The following is a 25,855-nucleotide window of genomic DNA, read 5'->3' on the forward strand; positions in this document are numbered from 1 at the left end:
TTCCCTTCCCTTCCCTTCCCTTCCCTTCCCTTCCCTTCCCTTCCCTTCCCAGTGTGGCTGGTGTGATGTCTCTGAACCTGGATAATTCCCTAAAGGGGTCCCTCCCCCTCTTCCTCAAAAAACATCCAGCCCCATTTTGTATCCCCACGGGAGCAGGAGTGTTCCAGAGGAAGAAAGCCTCGATAAAAATCAAATATTTGATGTTGGAGTAAACAAACCCGATTGTTCCTTCAGATCTGGAGTTTTCGGTACAAACAGGAGGAATCCTGGCAGTGCCCCGGGGCAGGCGTGGAACCCTGGGAGCCAGTGCCCGGTTTCCTGGACCACTTTGGATGTCTGCATGCGGAATTTGCTGTTGTTTGGGGCAAAATAATCACTAATTGCTCTCCACAAGTCCCTGACAGGAGGGTGGAGCCAGGTGGGGGTTGGGCTCTGCTCCCAGAAAACAGTAGGACCAGAGGAAAACACCTCAAGTCGCACCAGGGAAGGTTTAGATTGGAAATTGGGGAAAATTTGCTCATGGAAAGGCTGGCCAGGCATTGGCACAGCTTCCCAGAGCAGTGGTGGAGTCCCCATCCCTGGAGGTGTCCAAAAAAAGTGTGGATGTGGCACTTGGGGACATGGGTTAGTGGTGAACGTGGTCAGACTCGGTGATCCTGGAGGTCTTTTCCAACCTCAACAACTCCATGATTCCAACTTTGGCCAGTTCCCACGTCCTGCAAGCCCAGACACTGCTGCTTCCCTCGGCAGCCGGCACGGGGCTGGGAAGGGAACGTTCCCCTGTTTGGGCTGAGGGAAGGACACTTTGGGGTGGGTTCTGGAGGTGTTCATTACCCTCGGGCAGGTAACGGTGTGGGTTAGGGAGTGGGGACTGTTCTTGGACCAGGGGATCCCAGCAGGAAGCTGGTGAGGCCTCCCCAAAATGGCCCAAATGAGCTCTGACTTCCCAGCTTGTCGGACATCTCTGATAGAGGATTCCTTGTCCCAGATCTCGAGCTGCCCCAGCAGTTCCCCTCGGAGTGGTGGCTCTGCTCTCCCCAGGCTGTTCCTGTGCTGGCTGCTGGGAGCTGAGTGTGTTCATTCCCTGTTTACTTGGATTTTGCCGTGTGTGAAACTGAGTCCTTGGCTCCAAATGGAGCTGAGAGACGCTTGTGCTGCTTGTTTTTTCCAGCAGGCGTTGGAGTTGGAGCCGTGGGCTGGGATTTAAGGAGCTGTGGAGCTCCTGGTGGGCGAGGAACGTCCTGGCTGAGCCGTGCTTTGGGTGCTCTGGATGTTTGGGGGTTTGGTGGGCTCTTTTTGAGGGGCTTTGGGCTGTTCCTGCTGCCTCCTTTCTCTTGCAGGTGCTGTGTGGACCATCCCTGTTCCCTTTCTCTCCCAGGGAGTTATTCCATGAGGTGGAAAGATTCAATCAGTGCCTGATCCTCCTCCCTTGTCCTTTCCCCACAGCTGGTCAGCGAGAAGGTCGGAGGGGCCGAAGGGACCAAGTTAGATGATGACTTCAAGGAGATGGAAAAGGTGAGCAGGGAGCCAGAGGAATCCGCAAAATCACCCCATGGCTCCCGTGGGATTGGCTGAATCCCTGAGCTGATCCTCACTGGGCTCTCATCTTTCCTGCAGAAAGTGGACCTGACCAGCAAGGCCGTCACAGAAGTACTGACCAGAACCATAGAGTACCTCCAGCCCAACCCAGGTGAGGGCCTGGACCTCCCCTGTCCCCTTCCCAGCTTTCCAGGGAAACAGTGAGGTGGGCAAGGAGATCAGGGAGATCCCTTTTGCTCCAGGTTTGGATCAGGTGGAGATCCAGGTGCCCCTCTTGCCCTGAATCCAGGCTGTTGAACCAGGAAAGAACAGATGCAGCCTTTGCCTCTGACCTAGAGAGGCCCTATGGGGACCCGTTTTTCTTGGAACATCCAGGAAAAGTGGTGTTTCTGGGCTGGGAAGGGTGGCTGGCTCTGTCAGCCCTGCATCCTTCCAGCCAGCTGCTCCGGAGAGCACTCCAGGGACCCTGGGAGGGCTGGGGAAACTCCTTTGGCCTTCCCTGGCCGAGCTGTGGGGAACTATTTTTGCTTTGTGTCTTGGAAAAGAACCTTTTCTCGCAGCGAGGGGTATTTCTGGGGGATGGAGACAACGGAGCCTCTTGGCTTCGGGTGTAGCAGGGGGGAAAATAAAACCCCGTTGGCAGCAGCCAAGGGATGCAGGGAATGCCGAGGTGGCTGAGCTGAGGCTGAGCTGAGGCTGAGCTGAGGTGTTCGTGTGGCAGCTTCCAGAGCCAAGCTCACCATGCTCAACACGATGTCCAAGATCCGCGGGCAGGTGAAGAACCCCGGCTACCCGCAGTCCGAGGGGCTGCTGGGGGAGTGCATGATCCGCTACGGGAAGGAGCTGGGAGAGGATTCCAACTTCGGTGAGTGGCCCCCGGCGTTGCAGAGGGGAGGGGGGGAGGCTCCTGAGTCACCTGCAAGGTGTCACTCTAAATTCTGGAAGGGGTTGGGTGAACTTTGTGCCACCAAACAGGGCTCAAAAGGGGTTCAGAGACTTCCAGAGGGAGCAGATTCAAAAGGAAAGAGAGGAGGTTTAGATGGGATATTGGCAAAAATTCTTTCCTGGGAGGGTGGGGAGGCTCTGGCACAGGGTGCCCAGAGCAGCTGTGGCTGCCCCTGGATCCCTGGCAGCGCCCAAGGCCAGGTTGGAGCAGCCTGGGACAGTGGAAGGTGTCCCTGCCATGGCAGGGGGTGGGATTCCATGAGTTTTAAGGTCCTTCCATCCCAAACCATTCCATTATTCTGTGGTCCCAGGTATCCTGGATCCCAATCCGTGGCAAACCCACTTTCTTATCGAGCACTGAGATAAATTTGCATGTAAAAGAAACAACTTCCCTCTAAACTGAGCAGCCAAGCAGGAGCTGGACGGAGCAAGACTGGGAGTTCCACACAGCTCTCAAGGATCCCTTCCAGCCCAAACCTTGCTGTGATTCCATAGGGAGGCTGAAGTCAAGAAATCTTCTGGCGTGGCTGTTCCTCGCAGCCACGTGTGACTGGCAGGGAGGAGGGGGTGAAGCCTTTTGGGGACATCAGTTTTAATCCCCTGGAACCTCGGCCAGCGCACGTGATGGCCCCGGGGCAGCACAGCTGGCTCTGCCAGGGCAGGGAGGAGCTGCCTTGCCTCAGGAAAATTAAAAACCTCTGGCTGCTTTTGGGACTGACAGAGGGCTTTGGAGATCCTCCCTGGCCAGCTCAGAGCTCTGCATCAATCCTGGCTCACAGGCACCAAGGAGAGCAAGGGAAGGAAGCTTTTAGGAGCACACACCAAATTTTATTTCCTTAATGGCCTCCTTAAAGCAGTATTGAGGACTCCATCCCTCCCTCCCAGGTTATTCAGAGTTATTACAATTGAAATAACACTTCTGCTGTATTGATTTTTCCAGCTGGACAGTGGAGAGATGTTTTCCCTTGTCCTTCTCTCTCACTCGTGTATTTTCCTGTGTTCATGCACTGCTGAAATTGTTGTTCTGCCAAAGCTGCACAAGAATAATTTAATCTCTAAATGTTTCCTCTGCACTAAAAAGCCAGCACTGAATGTGCTTTGCTGCAAGTCTGCCTGGCTGAAGTGTCAGAGTGGCCAGGGCCTTAGGAAAGGCTGCAACTGAACAGGTTTCAGTGAGTGGCTCTGAGCTCTGGGAGTGCCCAAGGCCAGGTTGGACGGGACTTGGAGCAACCTGGGGCAGTGGGAGGTGGGACTGGATAGGCATTAGGGTCCTTCCAACCCAAACCATTCCGTGGTTCTGGGACACACAATGGCTTCTGCAGCCCCAGGGCCTCGGGCTGTGTTTGATTCCCTTCCCCTTTCCCCGCTCCTCTCCTCTCAGGGGACGCGCTCCTCGACGCCGGTGAGTCCATGAAGCGCTTGGCCGAGGTGAAGGACTCGCTGGACATTGAGGTCAAACAAAACTTCATTGATCCCCTGCAGAACCTGTGTGACAAAGACCTGAAGGAGATCCAGGTAGACACCCCCATGGTTTTCCCTCCTCCTCCTCCTCTCCCTGCTTTCTGGGCTCTTTGGCTGTTGGTGCGCGGAGCTGCCTGCTCTGGAGTGGTGGGAACCAGGGGCTGGCAGGAATTCCCTGCTCTGTGTGTGTTTTCTCCCTCCAGACTCTCTGGTATTTCCTCCCTGCTCAGCGCTGCTGCTGCTGCTCCTGAGCAGCCCAAAGGGCTGGATGCAGGTTGGAATGGTTCTGCATTTGCCGTGTTTGATGGAGGGTGCTGTGGGAATACATCCCAACACCCCTTCTGGGCTTGCTGAACTGGGTTCTTAGTGCTGTGAGCTCCCAGATGGGATAGATTTGGGCTCCAAGCTCTGAGCAAGCTCCCCTCAGGTCTCTGCTCAGCATCCCAAGGAGCCCTTCGGGGTCTCACTGGGAAAACAGAGCTCAGCAGCTCCCGTGTGCTACACACAGACAAGGCCAGGCTTGTAACAGGATCCATCCCAACCTCCAATTCCCTGGGCACGTCTCCTGAAGGAGTGTTCACTGTCAGTGGTGTCCTGGGTGAAATAACCACCAAGTGCTGCCTCAGTGCTTGTCTGTACCCCGATTCCATAGGGCTGCCTTAGACATCCCTACCCTAAGATCCAGGAATGCAGTGCCCAGAACCCACCTTCCTGGTGTCCAGAGATCTCTGCAGCTCTTGGGGGAAGCTGAAAGTAGCAGGACAGCTCTTCACCTTCCCAAAAGGCTTCTGTGGGGAACAGACCTGGGCTGCTCTGCAGCCTTTTCCTCAGTGGGAATCACTCCACCATCACACCCTGGAGACTCTTTCCCACCTGGAGCAAAGGTGGGAGCCACAGGAGATCAGGTTTCTGACACCAGAAATGAACTCAGCCTGTAACTGGAGCTGCCCTCCCAATCCTCTGGCTTTTCCCTCTTCCCTGTTCTCTCCATCCTCTCCCAGCACCATCTCAAGAAGCTGGAAGGGAGACGCCTGGACTTTGACTACAAGAAGAAGCGACAGGGCAAGATCCCCGATGAGGAGCTCCGGCAGGCCATGGAGAAGTTTGAGGAATCCAAGGAAGTGGCAGAAACCAGCATGCACAACCTGCTGGAGACGGATGTGAGCGTGGGAGCGCAGAGCTGGGGGTTCCATGTCCCTGGGGTGGCATCTCCCGAGGGAGGCACTAATTGCACACCACTTCCACTCGTGTTCTCCCGAGTGTCTGCTCTGGGAAAACCCAGATCTGCGTGACCCCACAGGCCTTGGCTTAGCCCCTGATCCAGCTCTTGGCCAGAGCAGAGCCTGTGGCTGGCACCAAACAGGCTCCTCTCGGGGTGGTGGGGGGCTGAGCTTGGGAGGTAACACAGCTGGGGAGGATTTGGGAAGGATTTCCCAGCTGGCAAACGCAGAGTGGCAGGGAGTGTGCTCTGTGCTGCACAGTCTCAGCCGGTTTTGCCCTGTGCTGTGTGAAATCCCAGACCTCCTCTGGGCTCCCCACTGCTGCCGTTCCCCAGCGCAGCCCCACGGGCAGTGCGGGGGCTCTGGCTGGGAGCAGGCGCTGATCGCGGCCCCGTGGTTCCCCAGATCGAGCAGGTGAGCCAGCTGTCCGCCCTGGTGGATGCCCAGCTGGATTACCACAGGCAGGCCGTGCAGATCCTGGACGAGCTCGCCGAGAAGCTCAAGCGCAGGTGAGTCCCAGTGCTCCCAGCCAGAGCTGTCCCCGTGGTTCCTGTCTGGGAACACCCGAGTCCCCCTTGGAATCACAGAATGGATGGGGTCAGAAGGGACCTTGAAGGGACACCTTCCACTATCCCAGGCTGCTCCGAGCCCTGTCCAACCTGGCCTTGAAAAAGCCAATTCCTTTGGCTGTTCCAGGTGGGATTTGAATTTAGTTGGGTGTCTGATCCAGCCCAAATCCTGGCTGAGGTAGGCTCGTCGCACCTCTCCTTCCTCAGCCTCCCCACTCGGGAGGATCTGGCAGTGCTGCCCCTGCTGCTCTTCCCTCCTGGGAGAAGCTGCGGAGTGGATCCCGTGCCGTGCCTGCTTTGAATTGGGAGGAGCTGGGAGGATCCTGCCAAGTCTGAGCTTTAAAACTACAGCACGAGTGTCCTCTGCTGGCCTGAATTCCTGAGCGTTCTGTAGCAAAACCTGGGATGTGAGGCCGTCTCCAAGGGCAGGTCCCAAACCCCGGGGAAGTCTCACCTTCCAGCGCAGGGACTTGTGCAAATCCCTGTCTGCAGGCCACTTCCTCCCCTGTGTAGCCACCCAGGAGCACAAACGCCGTGGTGATCTCCTCCTGTTCCACCTCCGTGGTGATCTTCCATTCCTTGTTGCACTTGATCCACGTTTCTTCTCCCTGTCCCAGGATGAGGGAGGCCTCCTCACGTCCCAAGCGGGAGTACAAACCCAAGCCCAGGGAGACGTACGACTTCGGGGACACTGACCAGTCCAACGGGGGCTTCTCCTGCAACCCCACCCCCAAAGTCTCAGGTAACGCTGTCCCAGGTGTTTGCCAGTGCCTCTGGAGCAGCCTCCCGGGGAAGGAGGGCGGCTGCTCGGCCTGCACAGGATGTTCCTCGTGTGCTGGATGCTCCTGCACGAGCCACTGGCTCTGGAAAATGTCGGGAATGCCTCTAGGGCAGGCTGTTTTCTCCTGGGACCCAGGAGCCTTTGTTGTGTTGGCTTTGGGGATGTGCCAGAGGGGTCTCCAGCCTGGGCCTCTCGATGTCAGTGCCAGACAGGAAAACTGAAGCCTCTCTTCTCCCTCCTTCCTTGTTTTCCATCCCGCTGCATCCCTCCCTCCCTCCCTGATCCCAGCAGGTTCCTAACAGCATGTGGGCACTCCTGTTTCTCCTAACAGATCCCTCCGGGCCCTGCCTGTCCCTGTCTCCCGTTCCCGTTGGTTTAAGCATGTCTCTCTTTTGTTTGGAAGCAGCTTCCGCCTCTTTCCGGTCGGACAAGCCGTCCCGGGCCTCCGTCAGGAGTATCCGTGAGTTTCCTCCCTGCACTGCTCCGTGTGTGGCCTCCTCTCCCCGTCCCTCCTGGCTGCTCCTCCCTGCTGCTGCTCCTTGGAGCTGCTCATCCCTCCGTGCTGAGCCTGAGCTGAGCCCTGAATTAACCCAGCCCCGCTCCAGTGGGATTTTCCACCCCAAAACCGGGGCCTGGCTCACCCGGAGGAGCTGCAGCAGCTCCCAGCACCCAGGCATGTCCTGATCCGCAGGGATCAGGTGCTTTCCCAGGAGAGATCAGGATTCAAGGATTTCCCTGTTCTTACAAGCACCCAGCCTGGATCTCTCCCACTCCTGCTCCCGTGTCCCTGTGGAATCCTGGAGGGAGGAGGCAGAGCCTCAGCTCATGGAGTGTGTGGGGTGTGGTCCCAGCTGGGCACAAGGAGCCTGGGAGGGGCTGTGGGGTGATGTGGGGTCCGTGGTTCCTCCTGCAGGACCTTGGGATGCTGGGGCTGGGCTGGGCTGGGGCTCGGAGCTGTTGTGCTGGGAAGGAGCCTGGAGCAGGGACGTGGTGGTGGGACCAGCCTGGTGATCTGGGGAGTTCTCTCAAACCCATCGATGTCTGGCTGCTGCTTGTGGTGACTTCTGAGTGCTCTTCTCGTGCTGGGCCCTCCCTTGCTGTGGGTCCTGGAATCATGGAATGGTTCAAGACCATTTCATTCCACCCCTGCTGTGGGCAGGGACACCTTCCACTGTCCCAGGCTGCTCCAAGCCCCGTCCAGCCTGGCCTTGGACACTTCAGGGATATTCAGCAGCTGGATGTGCTGGCTGCTGTTCCCTTGCCCTGGCTGAGCCCCAGCACAGTGGGGAGGGCTGGGGGCTCCTGCAGGCCCTGGTGCTCTCTCTTAGCTCAGTCCCTTTCCACTGGGATCCTCCCAGCTCCAAAGCTGAGGCCCAAAATGTCAGTGCACAGAGTGAGCAGCAGGGAATCCCACAGAAAATCCCTTTGCAGCCGAAAGGCGATGCTTAAATCTTGGAGCTGAGCTGGGGGAATGAGACTTTGGGTTTCTCCCGAGTTTTGGGGGGCTGCTCACGGGTTTGAAGCCCCGTGGCCAGGGAGGCAGGTGCTGTCCTGTCCCTCTGTCACCCTCAGGTGTGGGGTGACCCTTCCAGGGTCCCCCTCCATGTCCAACCCCACCTGTGAGCTACAGGGCAGGTTCTCCCCTCTGCAGAGGGATAACGTGGCTTGTCAGTGGTCCCGTTCAGGTTGGAATGTGGGAAATCCAGGCAGGAGCAGCACACGGGGTGTTGGACGCAGGATCTGTGCTGGGGCCGGGGCTGGAGCGGCGTAACGGAGGAACTGGAGGGGCAATGAAGGGCCAGTGGAACCAGCCCTGCCAGTCCAGGCAGGATCCAGAGCCCGTGGCAGGAATCCCTGGTGCCAGGGCAGGGCTGTGTGGGGTGCTGCTGACGTGTCCCCGCTGTCCCCGCAGCCCCCCTGGACCAGCCCTGCTGCAAAGCCCTCTACGACTTCGAGCCCGAGAACGACGGCGAGCTGGGCTTCAAGGAGGGCGACATCATCACCCTGACGAACCAGATCGACGAGAACTGGTACGAGGGGATGATCCACGGCCAGTCCGGCTTCTTCCCGCTCAACTACGTGGAAGTGCTGGTCCCGCTACCTCAGTGAAAGGCGCCGCTCCCGCCCCGAGTGTCCCGAGCTCCATTCCAGCTCCAGCCCCGCCCTCCCCGCCTCACCTCGGGGCCAGGCGCCACCAGGGAACAAACCAGAAGGGTCCCACGGCCCCTTCCCCCCGTGAATTTGGTTATTTTCTTTTTTTTTTTTTCTTTTTTTGTCCTTCTGGTGCTTGAACTTCGGTACTTCGCGCGCCCCCGCCCCGTCCCTTCCTCTTCCCGTGTTTCCTTTGGGTCCAGCACCCGGATGAGCCAGGTGGGAGAGCCGGGATTGTCCTGGGACACACGGCCCCGGGGCAGGGCAGCCCCCACCTCCCGCCCCAGCGATCGCCACCCGTGTCCCACGGATCCCCCGCGGGATCCCGGCGGGATCGGGGAGGGAGCTGAGGCACAGCAACACTAAAGCACCCCTGAACACTAAGGCAGCCCTGCAGGGCAGGTGCTGAGCCCTGCCCGGGGCTCGGAGCCATCCCTGCCCATCCTGGAGGGACAGTGGGGATGTCCCCTGCCCGCCGTTGGCCCCCTCCCCACAGACCCCAAGGCTGCTCCTTCTGCCCATGGTTTTTTCCTGGACCTCAGGCTTTTCCTGCTACGAACTCTCCCAAGTCGGTCACACCTGCAGGATCATCTGGAGGGGGAGGAACTGGGCCACAGCCCGGGGTGTCCCTGTGGTGGGGCAGAGGCTGTGGCTCCTCTTCCCAGGGCTCTGCACGTTCCCCCTTCCCGGGGATCCCTCGGGGATCACGGCTGGAGCTCCCCTGGTCCTCTCGTGCCTCCCCTGCGCCCCCGCCCTGCCCACAGCCACCCTCTCTGGGGGCAGTGCACCCCTCTGCCCCGGGTCGGTGGGAAGAGGGATGGTTCATCTCAGTGTCACTTCTGCCACCCCTTATCCCTCAGCTGTCCCTTCCTGGCCAGGGGGTCGGGATGGGGTTGGGATGGGGCCGCAGAGCAGCGCTCACCCCAGCTCTCGCTCGGCTCCGTGGATTTCCTTGCTAGAAAAGTGGGTTCTTCCCCTCCTCGGCCTCGGACAGGCCCCAGCTCCGTGCAGGGCTGTGCTGCAGCGTCCCTGTCCCTGCTGCTCCCGGCTCCTGATCCCGTTCCTCTGTAAGGATTTGGTCCGTGCATGTCCCCGTCTGTCTGACCCCCGAGCTGTGACCCTGGCCCCAGGGGGGCCCAGGGCAGCCCCCCCGCTCCCAGCAGGGCAGGGAGCCCAAGGGACCAGAGTCACGTCCCGGGGGCACCGGCTCCCGCTCAGGTGGATTGAAACGCGTTCTGTCAGCTGGGACAACTCGCTAGATCTTTTTTTTTTTTTTTTTTTTTTTTTTTTTGTAATGGTTTCTCCTGGTTTTTAGGGGAAAAAAATGATGACCCACAATTCTTGACTTGTATCTCTGAATGAAAGTATTAAATGTTTTCTTCTTTCTAACATCTGCCTCGTGGAGTCAGGGAATGGTTTGGGTTGGATGGGGCCTGGAAGGTCATGGAATTCCACCCCTGCCATGGCAGGGACACCTCCCACTGTCCCAGGCTGCTCCAAGCCCCAGTGTCCAGCCTGACCTTGGACACTGCCAGGGATCCAGGGGCAGCCAGAGCTTCTCTGGGCACCCTGTGCCAGGGCCTGCCCACCCTCACAGGGAGGGATTTCCTCACACATCCCCTTAGTCCGGGCCGTGGCAGGATGTCCCCAAGCCAGCGTGTCCCCAGCCAGCGGAGCCGCCTGTCAGGAACTGCTCTTTAATCAAACTACCACTTCCACAAACCACTGACCCAGAGACTGCCCCACCAGCACGGCCGCCCTCGGGGCAGGGCGGGGCCGGCGGGGTCGCGGCGCCCTCGGGAGCTCCGGGAGCTGCCCCGCGCCGGGTCCGGGTGAGCCCCGGGGCTGCCGAGCCCGCCCGGGCTGCGGGAGGCACCTGGTCCGAGTCGAGGGGCCTCACGCCCTCACCCGCTGAGCTTGAGGAGGCTGAAGATCTGCTCCAGGAAGTGGGTGAAGCTCTGGTCTTTGGGGGTGCGGGAGGCCAGGGAGCCCTGGGGGGAAACCCCAGTTAATTCCAGCACAGGGAACTGGTGCCCCGCCGAATCCCCCTCCCCACCCAGCCCTTCCCACCTTCAGCTTGTCCAGGTAGGTCTGATCCTGACTCCACAGCTCCTGGAACTTCACCAGGTCAGGGGCCCCCTTATAGAACTCCACCAGCAGCGTCTGGGGGGCACAGAGGGGCTGCAGGCCCTGGGGGTGCCCCAAAGCCAGGCAGGGGGACCCCAAACCTGCGGCACCGAGACTTGGGTGGCCCCGGGGGGCTGGAGAAGGGACTGTCCCCATCACCGGGGCTAAGGGCAGGACAGGGATGAGTGGTGGGGGCCCAGCCTGCCCCCAATGGGCTCCAGGGGTTTTGGGGCCCCCACTCCGCTCTCACCATCTCCTGCACGACATCATTGGTGAGGAACCCGTCCTGGATATAGGTCACCTCCACATCCATGGGGATGCCGTAGTCGTTGGGCCGTTGCTGGGGGATGGGGGAGCCAGGGAGGGGTCACTCCACAGCTCTGGGACCTGACACCACCCTGAGGGGCACCTGAGGGTGCTGGGCAGGGGCACCCGACCCCAAATCCTCCCCCGCTTACCTCCGGCGGCGGCATCACCCAGAAGGGCGCGATTTTAGACTCCACGCCGGGGTTGCCGGGGTAGAAGGGCCCTGTGGGGACAGAGGGGGCTGGCACAGGGGGGTGACAGCAGCCGCAGCCCCCTGGGAGCCCCGGGCCTCAGGCACGTACCGCAGATGAGCCCCAGGCAGGGCTGGAAGCCGTTGCCGCTGCCCTGCAGCTTGAGCTGATAATCCATCTGCGCGTCGATGTCGTGCAGGGACGGCAGCGCGGGCCCGAAGGGGTGGCTGTGGTACCACCCCACCAGCGACAGCCCCCGCAGGAACAGGCTCTGGCAGATCTGGGGGGGCACAAACCGTGGGGTCCAGGCCCCCCAGAGCCCCCTGCCTGCCCCCGAGGCTGGATCAGCCTCTCACCTCCTCCTCCACAGCGCCAGCGGCTTCGGCGTCTCCCAGGCGGGTCCGGCACGGGAAGGCCCGGAGCACCGTCAGCACTGCGGGGACACAGGGCTGGGTGACCCCCCCAGCCCACGGCAGAGCCACCCCCACCCCCCAAACCCCACCTACACTGGGTGTTGGTGTCCCACCGCCCCCCCAGGTACCCCACCACTTCGCTCCGTGTCAGGTGGCTGTGGAAATCCTAAAGGAAAAGGTTCAAATCGATGGTTTAGCCCAAAAACGGTGACACAAGGGACACCCCGCTCGCTGCAGGCGTCCCCAGTGCCACCAGCGATGTGCCAGCCTGGGGAGGGAACGCACCAGGAGCAGGAGGACGTTGCTGGAGATGGCCACGTTGAAGGGCTGGAATTTGTTGATGGCGGCAAAGGACGTCACCTCCACCAGGGTCTGGGGGTTCCTGGAAGAGGCACAGCCCCGCTGCCACCGCTGCCTCGGCCCTGCTGCGCCCCGGGGTCCCCGTGTCCCCTACCTGGCCGAGTCGCGGGTGCCCAGGGTGCAGTAGCGGACGGGCACCCGGGGTTTCATCTCCAGCCTTTTCCCTGCACTGCCGACATCTGCCAAGGACAAGGTCCCGTCACCGCGGCCGGGCTGCCCGGACCCCCGGGACCCCCACGGCGGCTCACCCGTCCCCGCCGGCTCCGCCAGGCTCTTGCCCTGCTGCTTCTTGCTCCTCTCCTCCGGCTTTTTGGGAGCCGCCGCCTCCGGCACAGGCACCCGACCCTCCCTCGTCGCCTCCTCCTCCTCCTCCTCGGGCAGCTCCTCCTCCTCGCCCTCGCTGGCCAAGCTCTGCGGGCAGACGGGGCTGGCACCCACCTCGCCCCCCACCCCGGGGGTGCCAGGGGGAGCTGACCCTGGTCCCACCTCCTCGGGGGGTGGCACGTTGGGCTGGTGCTTGCGCAGCCACGCAGCCTTGTACTGGTCCAGCTTCTGGCCCTTGTAGCGCACGGACGCCCAGCCGCAGCCCGACTTCTTGGCGGGGTTCACCAGGCGCTTGCAGTGCGTGGCCCAGGCGCTCGGCGAGTTGAACACTTGCCCCGTCTCCTGCCACGTGATCGTCCCGTCCGAGCCCAGGTCCCCCACGAACTTCTTGCCCTGGGGACAACGGTGGGAGTCACGTCCCCCTGTCCCCATCACTTCTCCCTCGGCTCCATCACCGTCCCATATTCCCCATCTGTGTCCCTTGTCCCCATCCCACATCCCCTGTCCTCATCCTGTGTCCCCTGTTTCCCGTCCCTTTCCCTGTCCCACGTCTCCTGCCCCATCTCTGTTCCCTGTCCCCATCCCTGCTCCCTGTCCCCGTCCCCTCTCCCCTGTCCCCATGCTGTGTCCCCAGGCTCACCAGGTAGTAGATGGACAGGACACCTCTGCCCGGCTCCAGGAGCCCGTCTCGGAGCAGGACCCGCAGGGTGATGCCTCTACGGGTGAGAACGGCCCCCCGGGGCCCCCCCGCCGCCTTGGCCCCGCTCCCGACCTCCGGCTCGGCCTCCGCCTCGTCCAGCCCCGGCTCCAGCTCGTCCTCGTCCTCCTCCAGACACTCGTCCCCGCCGGGGGAGGGGGCCGCCAGCGCTGCGGGGCGGGGGGACACCGTGTGGCAGCACCCCGGCTGTCCCCCCAGAGCACCCTTGGGTCCTCCTCCATAGTTTCTGCGTGCGATTGGGGACACGGGGACAGGGACGCGCAGGGACGTGGGGACAGGAAGAGGTGGACATGGGGACACAAACACGGAGGGGACACAAGGACATGGAGGAGGTGGACACAGGGACAGGAGGACTCGGGGATGGGAGAGGGGGGCACTGACGGGGGGAGATGGGGGTGAGGACACAGGAGCACGACAGTGAAGGACGGCGGGCACGGGGACACGGGGACACGGCCGGTGGACACAGGAACGGGCTGAGGGACAGGGGGACGTGGGAACATAGCTGAGGGACACGGCTGGGGAACACGAGCACATGGGGACATGGGGACATGGCCCGGGGACACGGGGCTGAGTGTCCCCCGGCCCAGCAGGGCCCCAGAGCCCGCTCTGAGCCCAGAGGGCTGCGGGGCGCCGGGGGTGACACACGACAGGTCCCCGGGGGGAGGGGTGTCCCCGCCCCGGCCCCGCTCCGCTCCTGCCCCAGGGGTGTCCCGGGATGTCCCGGGATGTCCCCACCGCGGTCCCGCGGGCGCGGGGTCGGGCCGGTGCCCCCGCGGGCCCCGGGGGCGGGCGGGGGGGGGGGGGGGGGGGGGCGTGTGACCGGTGCGTGTCCCCGGCCGGGGCGCGTGTCCGTGCGCGCGTGCCCGGTTCCCGGCGCGCTCCCGATGAGTGTCCGGTACCGGGTGCCCGGTGCGTGCCCGGTGCGCGTGTGCCCGGTGCGTGCCCGGTACGCGCGATCCCGGTGCGTGCCCGGTGCCCGGTACGCGCCCGATCCCCGGCTCCCAGTTCCCGGTTCCTGGTTCCCGGAGCGCCCCCGCCCCCCGGTACCTGCCATGCTCCGCTCCCGCCGCTCCCGCCGCTCCCGCCTCCCCCCGGTGCGCGCGGCGGCGGCGGCGGCGACACGTGATGGGGCGGCCCCGGGCGCCCCGCCCCGCCCGGGGGGGCGAGGGGACACCGGCACCGGCGGGGAGGGACAGCCCCGCACCTGCCGCACCGGGCGGGGACGCCGGGCCCCGGCCCGGCAGCGCGACACGGACCCCCCCGCCCGGCGGGACCCCCGCCCGCCGCCTTTCGCCCCGGGGAGGGGGACGGGAGACACCGGCAGCGGGAGTGGGGACCGGAGCCTGCCCGGGGGGGCAGCGCCGCACCTGCCGCGTCGGGAGGGGGGCACACGGGGCCCAGCCCCGCACCGGGGACCCCCCCGGCCCGGCCGGAACACCCGCCCGCCGCCCGCCGCCCTTCGCCCCGGCCGGGCGGGGCCGGTGCCGGGAACTGCGGCGGCTCCTGCGCGGCGGGCGGAGATGGAGCGGCCGGTGCCGCTGCCCCGGGGGACCCGGCCCCGGGCCCGGCACTGCTACGAGGGCTTCGTGGACAAGCGGGGGCCGCGGGATCGGGTGGGCGGCACCGCCGGGACCGACACCAGCACGCTCCAGCACCAACACCTGGGACTCCCCGGGACCGAGCGCTGAGAGCGACCCTCGGGTACCCAGGACCGATTCCCGGGACCACTCCTGGTGCTCTCAGGCACTGTCTTCCCCCAACTCCCCGTGTCCCCTCTGCTTCCCGGGGCCACCGGGTGTGTTCCCTGCAGAGCCCAGTGGTGCTTCCCTGTTCCCGGTGCCAGCACTTTGTGCCAGCAGCCAGTGGGGCCCCCCTCATCCTCAGGGAAAGCTGTCCCCAGGGTCCCCTGGCCTGGGGTGCCAGGGTGACACCAGGGAGTGGGGAACCCTCTCATACTTGGGGGTGCACTGTGAATGAAGGACCCTGTGCCCACCCGGCCCCTCCCTGCTCCTGGCGCCGTGGGGGTGTCACGGGGACCCCAAATTCCCCCTGTCCCCCCATCCACGGCCACGTCACACCTACATCCCAGTTTATTCTCCAGGCCAGAAGCAGCTCTCGGTGCTGGGGGCAATGAGCCCCGGCGACATGGGGGGCACGGAGTGGGGGGGCTGTGGGCAGCCCCGGGGGTGGCAGAGCCCTTCAGGGCAGCGTGGGGGTGTCTGGGGGGCAGGGGGTACATTCAGTGCTGTGCCTGGCTCAGGGCAGGCTGGAGCTGCTGGCGGTGCTGTTCCGCTTCTGGAGGCACCGCACGGCGCTGGGCACCTGCAGGCCTGACGTCACCTGGAAGCTGCCACACCACACCTGGGGACACAGGGGGGGCTCAGAGGGCTGAACACCCCGCTGGCAGCCCCCAGGAGCCCCCAGCCCTGCCCCCCCTTACCATGAAAGCCGGCAGCACCGGCTGCGAGAACTTGGCCTTGAAGGTGTGGAGCAGCTGCTTGGTCCGGGCATTGTAGAAGGACAGGAAACCTGTGGGGATGGGGGCACAGGTGGGCACGGGGCAGGCAGACCCTCTGCACAGTGCCCGTGGTCATGGCAATGCTCACACTGACGCCATGGTGGTGACAATGCCCACGGAGGTGGCAATGGCCATGGAGGTGGCAATGCCCATGGAGGTGGTAATGGCCATGGTGGTGACAACAGCCATGGAGGTGGCAATGCCCACAGAGGTGGCAATGGCCATGGAGGTGGCAATGCCCATGGAGGTGACAACGGCCATGGAGGTGGCAATGCCCACAGAGGTGGCAACGCCCATGGAGGTGGCAATGGCCATGGAGGTGCCAGTCCCCAGCCCCAGCCCAGCCGCACCTTCATGGAAGTTGCAGTGGACGCCGATGCAGTCGGGCACGGGCACGTCGAGCGCCTTGGCCTTGTTGTTGTGCTTGGCGCTGAAGCTGACCTGCAGCCAGTTGTTGAGGTGCAGGCACCAGGACGCCGAGGTCTTGCCCAGCTGGTCGAACTTGCCCAGGCTGCGGTACGCCACGCCCACGCCGAAGGCTTTGCTGTCGCGGTCGTACCGCACCTCCCAGTAGTGCTCGTCCCCGTCGATCAGGGTGTCCCCTGCGGCACAGCCACGGCTCTGCCCGGGCACCCACGGCGTGCCCTGTCCTGTCCCCGCCCCGCCAGGCCCCTCGGGGTGCCCCCCTGAGTCACCCCCTGGGCCCTGTCCCCGCTGTGTCCCCCCTCACCCACAGCCCTGGGGGCCCCAGACCCCCAGCAGCCACAGGGTGCTGGCTCTGTCCCACCCCCAGGCCCCTCAGGGTGCCCCACACCCCCTGCAACTCCCCATGCCCTGTCCCCCCTCACCCACAGCCCTGGAGACCCCAGGCCCCCCCAGCCCCGGGTGCCCCCTCTCACCCAGCACCGTGTAGGACTCGGCGGTGAATCGGTCGCGGCCCCCGCGGCCCAGGGACATCCTCTTGGGCGACTGCACCACCCTGGCACAGGGGGACACCGGCAGGGTTGGCATTGCCAGGGCCAGGGGCCGCACGGGGGGTACAGGGGTGGTGTTACCTGGCAGGGGAGTTGGCAGGGGAGGCCGTCCTGCCCTTGCCGTCCTTCTCGCGGGCCTTGACGTCCTGCACCTTCCCGCCCGTGGCGTCCCACTCCACGCTCAGCTCCTCCACCCGCAGGTTCTGGTGGCACGTGCTGGCGTCCAGCCGGAACATGAACGCTGGGGATGGCCCCTGTCAGCCCGTGCCCGGGGGTGGCACAGGGGGACACGGGCACCTGCCACACCCCCGGACCCACCTTTGGTCTCCAAAGTGACCGGCTCGGAGAACTCGCCCGCCACGGCCTTGTTACACGCCCGCACCCGGAAATTCATGTACTTCATGTCAAACTTCAGCCCTGGGGGCACAGCGGGGGCACAGCGTGGGGCACAAGGAGGGCACTGCCACCCCCGTGTTCCCTACAGAGCCTGGGACAGCCCCGGTGCCCGCCTGGGGCCTGTTTTGCCCCTGTGCCCTCACCAGTGAGGGTGTACTCGGTGCCCTTGATGCCCTCGACGACCATCCAGGGCTGGTCCTCCTTGGCACGGGGCGGCCCCTCAAAGTTGGTCCTGCGATACTCCAGCACGTAGTGGTCGATCTTGCTGTCCTCGTCGGGCATCCTCCAGGCCAGGGTCACACAGTTATCGGCCACCAGCGACTCCGCCAGGTCGATCTCGGGGGCGCTGGGCACTGCCCGCAGGAGCAGCCGTGCCAGTGTCCCCCCTCCCTGCCACACAGGGGGTCCCCAGCACTCCCGGCCACCCCCAGGGCTTCCCCAGACCCCACGGGCTCAGCAAGTCACAGACCTCGGGCAGGGCACCCGCGGGACCCCTGGGGACCCATCCACGGCATCCAGAGACCCCCAGCACGGCCCCCACTGCCCCCCTGGGCACAGCACCCCGACCCCTCATCCCTCCATGCCTGGCACCTTCCCGCCCCTCAGGAAAGGCACCCCAGGGTACCCCGGCCCGGCGCGGCCGCAGCTCCTCGCCCATCCCGTGTCGCCCCCACGCCGGTGCCCGGCTGGCCCTGCCCTGCCCTGCCCCCGTGTCCCCGCTGCCCTGGCAGTACCTGGCAGGAAGGCGAGGGCCTGCAGCAGGCGCCGCTCCTGGGCGAAATCCACCATCAGGTGGCTCATGTTGTCGCTCACCTTGGCCTTGAGCGACAGGCGGAAGGCGGGAGCCATCGTCACACTGTGCCAGGACAGGGAGAGGGCTCAGCGGGGCCGAGCACCCACCCCACCCTGCGTGGCCCTGGGGAGGGCGGGCACAGCCACGCCAGCAGCCACAGGGCCACCCCAGCACCTTTGGACCACCCCAGCACCCCCGGGACCACCCCTGTGGGGCCCTGGCTGGAAGGAGGAGGCAGAGGAGGAGGAAGAGGAGGAGGAGGATGGGGGGTTAGTGGGGTGGGGGCTCGGGGGGGCCGTACCTATCCTTGATCTGTTTGGCCGCCTTGTGAGCGCAGAGGGAAAGAGGAGGAGAAAAGCAGCAGTGAGGCAGCAGAGCCGGGCACAGGGGGCACATGCGGGACCCCCGCACTGGAGAGTGACCTGTACCAGCTGTGGCACCCAGCAGGACAGCATCCCTGCATCCCAGAGCATCCCAGAGCATCCCTGCATCCCAGAGCATCCCTGCATCCCAGAGCATCCCAGAGCATCCCAGAGCATCCCTGCATCCCAGAGCATCCCTGCATCCCATAGCATCCCACAGCATCCCTGCATCCCAGAGCATCCCACAGCATCCCTGCACGCCACATTGTTACCCCTGGCACAGCATCCCTGCATTCCCACAGTTCCCCATCCCAGAGCATCCCTGTATCCCACAGCACCCTGCACCCCCCGGCAGAGCATCTCCTGTGCCCACCAGTGCCCCCCGTGTCCCTTTGTCTCAGGGAAAGGGGGCACCGGGGTCACTCCGGGTGTCCGCGCTCCCACCCAGCCCCACAGCAGGCACAGCCAGCCCCGCGCGGCCCCGGCGCACAGAGAAAAGGGGGTGCCCGGCCCAGGGCGGCATCGAGCGGGTGGCAAGGGGGGTCAGGACACCCCCGACGTGGGGACAGCCAGGCAGGGCCACCCCCGGCGCCACGGGGACCCACCTGGGAGAAGTCGTGGTGGTTGGCCGTGCCCAGGGCCTGGTTGGCCGCCTCCAGCAGCTCCTCCGAGCTCTCCAGGGCCTTGGAGCACGCCACGAGCTGGGCCTGGCGAGGGAGGGCAGAGGGGCAGCGCTGGGCGGGGGTCCCGGGGCCGGGGGCTCCGGGGGGGGGCTCACCTGCAGCTCGTAGGTGCGGCTGGCGCGCTCCTGCTTGATCTTCATCACCATGTCCTCCTTGAGCTCGTCCAGCAGCGCGTACAGCGACTGGAACTCGGCCTCCAGGTCCTCCTGTGCCCGCGCCGAGTTGGCCTGGGCACAACGCCGGGGCCTCAGCGGGGGCCACCCCAGCGGGGACCCCGGGGGAGGGCAGGGGGGCCGGTACCTCCACGTTCTGGATCATCTGCTTGAGGGAGTAGATGAAGTTCTGGATCTCCTCATTCTTCACGGCGAGGGTGGTGATGATCTTGCGCAGAGACTCCTGCCCGGCGCCCTGCACCGCCCGTCAGCACCTGCGGCCCCGGGCCCCCCGGGCCCCCCGGGCCCCCCAGGCCCGTCCCCGCTGGGCCAGGCCGTGCCAGGCCGTGCCAGGCGCCGCAGGACCCGGCCGGGCTGCCCAGCATGGCGGGGCCGATGACTTGGCAAGTGTGAGTGCGAGTGTGCCAGTCCTGAGCCCCTGCACCCCTCCCCTACCCCTCCTTCCCTCCGGTGCCACCCTTAACCCCTGCAGGCCCCCATCCTCCACACCTGCGCCCCCCATCCCTCCTTCTCCATCCCTCTGCTCCTCCTTCCTCCATCCGCTCTTCCTCCATCCCTCCTTCATCCCTTCCTCCTTCCTTCCTTCCTTCCTCCCTCCCTCCTTCCCATCCCTCTATCCCCACTTCCCCCATCCCTCCTGCCTCTGTCCCTCTTCCATCCATCCATTCATCCCCACTTCCTCCATCACTCCTTCCTCCATCCCTCCGGCCCTTCCTCCTTCATCCCTCCTTCTTCATCCCTCCCTCCTCCCTCCCTCCACCCGTCCATCCCCTCTCCCTCCATCCCTCCCTCCCTCTCCATCCCTCCCTCCACCCTCCTCACTCCATCCTCCATCCCCCCCGCCTCCATCGCTCCATCCCCTCTTCCCCCACCCGCCCCGTTCCTCCTCCTGCCCGCCGTGCCCTCCCCGCTCCCGGGAGGTTCGGGCCGTACCTGGTCGCCCATTCCGGGCCGGCCCCGCCGCCGCTCGGCCCCGCCGACACCAACAAAGGGGGAGCGGCGCCCCCGCCCCGCCCCGGCCCCGCCCCCGGCCCCGCCCCGCCCCGGCCCCGCCCAATGGGGAGCGCGGCCCGGGGCCGTGACCCCGCGCCCCGCCCCGCGGGATGCCGGGAGTTGTAGTCGGGAGGGGGGGCTGCGACCCCCGGGGTTGGGGAGCGCCGGGCCAGGGGCGAGGGGAAGGGGGGGGGGGGGGGGACTATGTCCCCCCGGGGGGGGGGGGGGGGGGCCGCCCCCCGGGGGGGGGGGGGCCTCCCAGTCCGGGCCCCCCCGTCCTCCCCGCGTGGCCACGCTGGGTCCCGCAGCCCGCTCGGGGGGCAGGAGGGGTCCCCCGCTCCAGGGGGATCAGAAGAAGTCCCCAGGGGGCTCTTCCCCAGGCTGGAGTGGATCCAGGGTCAAGGTGGGGCCTGAGGAGGTGCTGTCACCTGCCCTAGCTCTGGATGGTGTCCCACATCCCTGTCCCCATCCCTGTCCTCATCCCTGTCCCTATCCCTGTCCTCATCCCGGTCCCCAATCTCATCACTGTCCCCCTTCCACTCCCCTTCCCCATCCCGATGTGTGTCCCCATCCCTGCCCAAATCCCCATCCCTAAGCCCCCACCCACATCCCCATCTCTGCCCCCGCTCAGGTCCCCTCTGTGTTCCTGTCACCCTCCCCTGTATCACAGGGGCCGGAAGCCACGGTGTCACAGTGAGCTGGCCCGGGAGGCTTCGGGGACAGCGGCGCTTTGGGGACAGGGACAGCATCGGGACTGGGACCCCTTGGGGACACAGCCCCTCGGAGGGGGCAGCTGGGCTGGCCCCGGAGGGGGGATGTGGGGGCTCGGGGTCCTCATCCCCCTCCTTGGAGGTGAGTGGGGGACAGGGCTGGCTGGGGGGACAGAGGGGACAGTGCCTGGGACCCTGTGGCTGTGCTGTGGGGCTGGGGACAGGCCACCCGGGGGACACTGGGGGGGACACGGGGCTCAGGCTGGCCCCTGTGTGACAACAGGGATGGGGGGCTGCTGGGGACATCTGTCCTGAGGGGGAGACCAGAGAGGGGCTGGGGACACAGAGGGAGGGGCAGACACGGGGACAGAGGCGGGGGACGGAGCTGGGTGACCCGGCTGTGGCGGGGGGACAGGAGGGAGCAGGTGGGGATGGATGGGGGGACATGGGGAGGGGACAGGAGGGGGGGCAGACAGCGTGAGTGGGGACAGGAAAGTGATGGCGTGGGGGGACAGGAAAGGGACAAGCGACAGGCGGTGGGGGACAGGAAGGTGACAGCAGTGAGGGGAACAGGATGGGGCATGTGGTCAGAGGCAGCGGTGACAGGCAGCGAGCCTGGAGTGTCCCTGCACCCCCCACCCCACGGGGGACCCGGGGGACCGCCGGGGCTGGGGGTGCCATCCCCCCGTGACCCCGGGGCTGTCCCCACAGCGAGCGCCCTGCGGGTGATCCAGGCGCCGGGCGAGGCGCAGGTGACAGCAGGTGACGCGGTGGCCCTGCGGTGCCAGGTGGAGGAGGCCGAGAGCGGGGCCCTGCTGCGGATGGAGTGGGTGAGGGACGGGGGGCTCGGGGTGCTCTGTGCCACCCGCCTGGACTTTGTCACCCCCCTGCCCCTGTCCCCCTGCTCCGCCCACGCCCCCGGGGTCCAGCTGGCCTGGCACCCCCCCCGGGCCACCCTCAGCCTCCCGCAGGTGCAGGGCAACGACAGCGGGCGCTACCTGTGCCGGGTGACCCTCGAGATCCCCCGCTACGGCACCGCCACCGGCAACGGCACCGAGCTCAGCGTCGCCCCCGGTACCGGCGGGTGGCACCGCGGGGAGGGGGGGAGGTGGCATCGCCGAGGGGCTTGTGGGGTCACCGACAGGGTGGATGGGGTCCCTTGGAGGAGATTCCTTGGCGGGTTTGGGGTGGCCACGGTGAGGAGAGGCAGGCACAGGGACATCTCTGACTGCTTTCCCCTCACGGCAGCAGCTGTTGGAGGACATCAGGCAGGTAACTGTGGCTGTCCCCGCTGTCCCCTCCACCGGGGGGGGGGGTGTGTCCGGTGTCCCCGGTGCCAGGGTGACCGCGGCTGGCTGTGCTTGCAGCGCTGCTCTGGGGGCTCGTGGGGGGCCTGGGGGGCCCTGCCCTTCTCCTGGGGATGGCCCTGCTGGGCTACCGCTGCTGTCACAGGAGCTCAGGTAACCCTGGCCCCAAACATCCCCTCCCCAAACACCGTTCCGAAGTTCCCCTCCCCAAATGCCTCCTCCCAAAATACCCCGTCCTCCTCTGCCTCTCCCAAATACCCCTCACCCTCCTCTCCTCACACCCTCCCCCACCCCAAAATTCCCCCGTGCCCAAGCCTCCCCTGCTCGTCCCCCCTCCGCCATCCCCTACCTCAGGCACCCCGCGTGTCCCCCGAGGGTCCTGGCGGACAGAGGTGACCCCCAACAGCCGCTGCACCCCCAGACACGCCCATCTACGTGAACGTGATGTTCCGAGCGCGGGACCCCACGAAGCTGCCGCCGCCCCCCAAGCTGAAGCGCAACCTGTACCAGCAGGAGCTGCGGCGGACACAGGGCCCCCCCCCCGCCCCCCCGGCCCTGAGGGTGCCCCGTGGTGCCTCACACCCTCCCCCGGCTCTGCCCTTCCTCAGGAAACCCCCCAAAAAGGTGTTTGGCAGCATCCTGTCACCCGGCTCAGCGTCCTCTGTGCCCGCCCGCGCCATCCTGTACCCCCCCCGGCCACCGCGCGTGGGCAGCTCGTGGTCACTGTGCCGGGGGGCCAGCGGCTCCTGGGACCCCCCATTCTGGGGAAGCCACTCTGTTGTCCCCTGGCTTCATTCCACGGTGGCACCCGGCGCAGGAGGGCTGTGCTGGGGGGGTGGGAAGCCAGGACCCCCCCGGGGGGCAGCGCCACCAGCCCCTCACCACGCGGGTGACCCCGGACAGTGCCGCCCTGTGTTGTACCCATGGCTAGGGGGGCTCATCTTGACTCCCCCCCCCATCTTGGGGATCTGGACGGTGGCGAGAACCAGGGTGGCACAGCGGTGGCAGCGCCACCACCTTGTCCCGCCTTCCCCAGGGGCACCCCAGAATTGAGCGCCGAGAGGCACCAGAGGCGCCCATTCCTGTCCCCATTCCTGTCCCCATTTCAGTTCCCTATCTCTGTCCCCATGCCTGTCCAAACCCCAATCCCCAACCCCCCTGTCCCCATCCCCATCTCTGCCCAAAACCTCCTCCCCAAATTCCACCCCCCCCCCCGCCATTACGCGTCCCCAAATCCCCGCGGAGGCACCAGAGCGTCACCACCCCGATGTGAGCCGGCGGCTTTAATGGGGCGCGGGGCGGGGGGCGCGGCCGGGGGTTCCGGGCTCACAGGGGCTGCACGGCCACGGGGTAGAGCAGGGACAGGTGGCGGGCACCGCGCACGGGCAGCGCCCGGGCCGTGTAGTGCCCCACGGCCGCCGGCACGGACGGGAAGGCGGCCCCGGCCCGGCCCAGGGTGAAGTGCTGCTCCCGGGTCCGCGTCAGCTTCACGTGCACGAAACCCCCGCTGCTCCTGCGGGACGGACGGGAAATGAGGCACGGGAGCGGGGAGGGATGGGGATGGAGGCTGGGACAGGGAGGTGGACAACGACGGGGCTGGGGGACGCCACGTGGAGCAGGGGATGGGGATGGGAATGGGAATAGGGATGAGAACTGGGATGGGGATTGGGGCACGGACGCAGACAGGAGTGGGGAGGAGGACGGGGATGGGGACCTCATCCAGAGCAGGGGCAGGGGGTGGCACTACCCCAGCCAAGGGATCCTGGGTCACCTCCAGCCTGTCCCCACGTGCCAGCACTTCCCCACAGATGCTGGGGCACCCAAACACGCCAGCACCCGGATACAACCCCACACTCGCAGCCTGGCCCCCGGATGTCCCCCATGGCAGGGTGACCCCGGGGCTGTGCCCGTGTCCCCACGCTCACCTGAGGGACAGGGAGTAGTCGTCGGGGCTGGTCTCGCAGTCCCGCACCAGGAAGCTGCCCTCGCGGCACAGCGCCAGCAGCGTCTCGGCGCCCGCCCGCCCGATGGGGCCGTGGTACCACCTGGGCAGGGAGGGGTCACTCGGGCACCCCCTGTGCCACAGGGGACCCTCCCGGCCACTCGGACCTGTCAGCAACAGGGGGCACCCCCTGTGGTTTGGGGACCCACCCACGCCCCACAGGGAGCCGGTTGTGCCATGGGGCACCTTCACACCATGGAGACACTCAGGGCATTGGGACCCAACGGAGTCAGAGGGGCAACCACACCATGGGCACCCAAACATCCAGTGGGGCACCCAACCACACTATGGGGCACCCAAACATCCTATGGGGCACCCAAGCACATCATGGGGACCCTCCCATGCCACGGACACTCCTCACCCCATGAGGACCCTCTATTCCATGGGCACCCTCTACTTCGTGGGCACCCATCAGTGCCACGAGCACCCTCCACACTCTGGGGGCCCAACCACGCCACAGGACACCCTTGACCCCACAAGGACCCCCCATGAGGGACCTCTTCCCCCAGAGCTTTGCCCCCACGCCATGCTGTGTGAGCGGGATGCTGATACCACCCCGTGGGAGCCCCCCAGACTCACGCCTGCTTCTCCAGGGGCAGCGAGGTGTCCACGCGCCTGGGGCTGGGGGGACAGCCCGGCCTGGGGCCGCCGGGGGGCCGGGGGGACCGCGGCAGCTGCCGGGACACGCTGGGGGAGCGCTCGGGGCTCTCAAACTGCACTGCGGGGACAAAGGGGGTGTCACCCCCCCTGCCTGCTGCTGGGGGGCTCCTCTCAGTGCCACACCACAGAGGAGCGTCCCAGTGGTGGCTCTGCCCAGTGGTGTCCCATTACTGGGGCCAGGAGTGGTCTGGGGTGGTGCCCATAGGGGCCAAGGGGTGTTGGGGTCCCAGGGGTGAGAGCCATGGGCACGGGGGGACACGAGGGGGGACCCCAGGGCACTGGGGGATGCTGAGGTCCAGGATGGATACCCATGGAAGCTGTGGGATGCAGGGTTGGGGGACCCCGGGGTGGTCCCCACGGGCACTGGAGGATGCTGGCAGCCGGGAGTGGACCCCGAGGCGGCACCCGGGGACGCCGTCACCTGCGAACGCCCGTGAGATGTGATCCTTCTTCCACTCCCAGGGCTGGTCGTACTCGTCGGCCGGGCGCTCGTCGTCGCGGGGGAGGCGGCTCTCGCGGGCCGGGGCCCCCCCCGAGCCGTCCCCGGCCGTGTCCCACTCCTCCGAGGGGGTGTCGTAGAGCTGGGGACCCCGGCGCGGCCGCACCCGCCTGCCCTCGCCCTGCCGCGGGCACCCTGCGGACGGGGGACGGGGCGGTGGGAGGCGCCCGGGACCCCCGCGGGGGTGCCGGGGGTGCCCGGGGTGTCACCCACCTGTGGCCTCCTCGTCGCAGCCGCCCTCGGGCGCCGGGTCCTGCTCCCCCTCGAAGGGCTCCGAGTACTCGCTCTCACCTGGGCCCTGCGGGGGGGGGCTCCGGGTGGGACGGGACCCCCGCTGCCCCCCGGCATCTCCCCGGTCCCTGGGTGCCCTCCCGGGACCCTTCGGGCTCCCACATCCCCGACACGGGTGTCCTCAGCCCCGGCCCCACTCCCGCCCACTTGGTCCCTTTGTCCCCCAACCCCTCTCCCCTTCCCCCTCTCCCAGTGACTCCACCATCCCCAGCCGCCCCCCAGTTCCCTCTCCCAGTGACCCCAGGTCGTCCCTGGGTGTCCCACTGCCCCCACGACCCCTTGGCTCTCCCCGGCTCCCCGTCCCCCGTCTCCTGGTCCTTATTCCCGGTCCCCACCCCCGTTCCCCATCGCCCCGCATCCCCTCCGGTCCCCAGACCTCCCCCCCCCCC

The 25,855-nt window shown here is 66.0% G+C and overlaps 5 protein-coding genes across 11 annotated transcripts in view; 2 read left to right on the plus strand and 3 right to left on the minus strand.

Annotated features, from left to right (window-relative positions):
* The window catches only part of SH3GL1 (SH3 domain containing GRB2 like 1, endophilin A2), a 23,036-nt gene extending 12,981 nt beyond the window's left edge, over nt 1-10,055 (plus strand). Inside the window, exons 2-10 of one of the 3 annotated variants that reach the window (XM_042024379.1) lie at nt 1,447-1,515; nt 1,618-1,690; nt 2,261-2,404; nt 3,866-3,999; nt 4,947-5,105; nt 5,571-5,674; nt 6,352-6,476; nt 6,847-6,975; nt 8,428-10,055. In XM_042024379.1, the coding sequence (XP_041880313.1) occupies nt 1,507-1,515; nt 1,618-1,690; nt 2,261-2,404; nt 3,866-3,999; nt 4,947-5,105; nt 5,571-5,674; nt 6,352-6,476; nt 6,847-6,975; nt 8,428-8,624 (1,074 nt within the window). In that variant the 5' untranslated portion in view covers nt 1,447-1,506 and the 3' untranslated portion in view covers nt 8,625-10,055. The remainder of the gene's footprint in view (nt 1-1,446; nt 1,516-1,617; nt 1,691-2,260; nt 2,405-3,865; nt 4,000-4,946; nt 5,106-5,570; nt 5,675-6,351; nt 6,477-6,846; nt 6,976-8,427) is intronic. The other 2 variants (XM_042024380.1, XM_042024381.1) reach the window with 2 other exon arrangements.
* Nucleotides 10,056-10,349: 294 nt separating this feature from the next.
* Nucleotides 10,350-14,465, minus strand: MPND (MPN domain containing). 4 transcript variants are annotated; one of them, XM_042024384.1, is made up of 13 exons: nt 14,153-14,465; nt 13,028-13,254; nt 12,550-12,780; nt 12,342-12,474; nt 12,158-12,242; nt 11,989-12,085; nt 11,797-11,869; nt 11,647-11,723; nt 11,402-11,570; nt 11,252-11,322; nt 11,044-11,133; nt 10,737-10,829; nt 10,350-10,657 (listed from the first exon to the last, which is right to left on the minus strand). In XM_042024384.1, exons 1-13 carry the CDS (start codon nt 14,157-14,159, stop codon nt 10,571-10,573), a joined length of 1,440 nt encoding a protein of 479 aa, XP_041880318.1. In that variant the 5' UTR covers nt 14,160-14,465; the 3' UTR covers nt 10,350-10,570. The 4 variants fall into 4 exon arrangements, with proteins under 4 accessions (XP_041880318.1, XP_041880317.1, XP_041880316.1 ...); XM_042024383.1 differs by having other exon boundaries at nt 12,312-12,474; XM_042024382.1 differs by having other exon boundaries at nt 12,158-12,474.
* Nucleotides 14,466-15,177: 712 nt separating this feature from the next.
* Nucleotides 15,178-20,012, minus strand: FSD1 (fibronectin type III and SPRY domain containing 1). Of its 2 annotated transcripts, XM_042024387.1 has the most exons (13): nt 19,938-20,012; nt 19,132-19,239; nt 18,927-19,058; nt 18,754-18,855; nt 18,088-18,110; nt 17,728-17,849; nt 17,137-17,346; nt 16,916-17,014; nt 16,679-16,838; nt 16,523-16,602; nt 15,974-16,225; nt 15,546-15,634; nt 15,178-15,466 (listed from the first exon to the last, which is right to left on the minus strand). In XM_042024387.1, exons 1-13 carry the CDS (start codon nt 19,947-19,949, stop codon nt 15,362-15,364), a joined length of 1,494 nt encoding a protein of 497 aa, XP_041880321.1. In that variant the 5' UTR covers nt 19,950-20,012; the 3' UTR covers nt 15,178-15,361. The 2 variants fall into 2 exon arrangements, with proteins under 2 accessions (XP_041880321.1, XP_041880322.1); XM_042024388.1 differs by lacking the exon at nt 18,088-18,110 and having other exon boundaries at nt 17,137-17,276.
* Nucleotides 20,013-20,588: 576 nt separating this feature from the next.
* Nucleotides 20,589-22,945, plus strand: TMIGD2 (transmembrane and immunoglobulin domain containing 2). Its single transcript, XM_042024312.1, has 5 exons — nt 20,589-20,849; nt 21,419-21,979; nt 22,075-22,167; nt 22,436-22,719; nt 22,832-22,945. Exons 1-5 carry the CDS (start codon nt 20,813-20,815, stop codon nt 22,943-22,945), a joined length of 1,089 nt encoding a protein of 362 aa, XP_041880246.1. The 5' UTR covers nt 20,589-20,812.
* A 337-nt stretch (nt 22,946-23,282) lies between these two features.
* On the minus strand, nt 23,283-25,814 carry SHD (Src homology 2 domain containing transforming protein D). The gene is made up of 6 exons (XM_042024313.1): nt 25,802-25,814; nt 25,389-25,586; nt 25,098-25,310; nt 24,596-24,734; nt 23,940-24,059; nt 23,283-23,527 (listed from the first exon to the last, which is right to left on the minus strand). The coding sequence occupies exons 1-6, from the start codon at nt 25,812-25,814 to the stop codon at nt 23,341-23,343; spliced, it is 870 nt and encodes a 289-aa protein (XP_041880247.1). The 3' UTR covers nt 23,283-23,340.
* Nucleotides 25,815-25,855: the final 41 nt, after the last annotated feature.

Source organism: Corvus kubaryi, unplaced genomic scaffold (genome assembly GCF_017639235.1).
Source record: "Corvus kubaryi isolate FWS band 111438036 unplaced genomic scaffold, C.kubaryi_AGA036_p1.0 37262, whole genome shotgun sequence".
Taxonomy (NCBI): domain Eukaryota; kingdom Metazoa; phylum Chordata; class Aves; order Passeriformes; family Corvidae; genus Corvus; species Corvus kubaryi.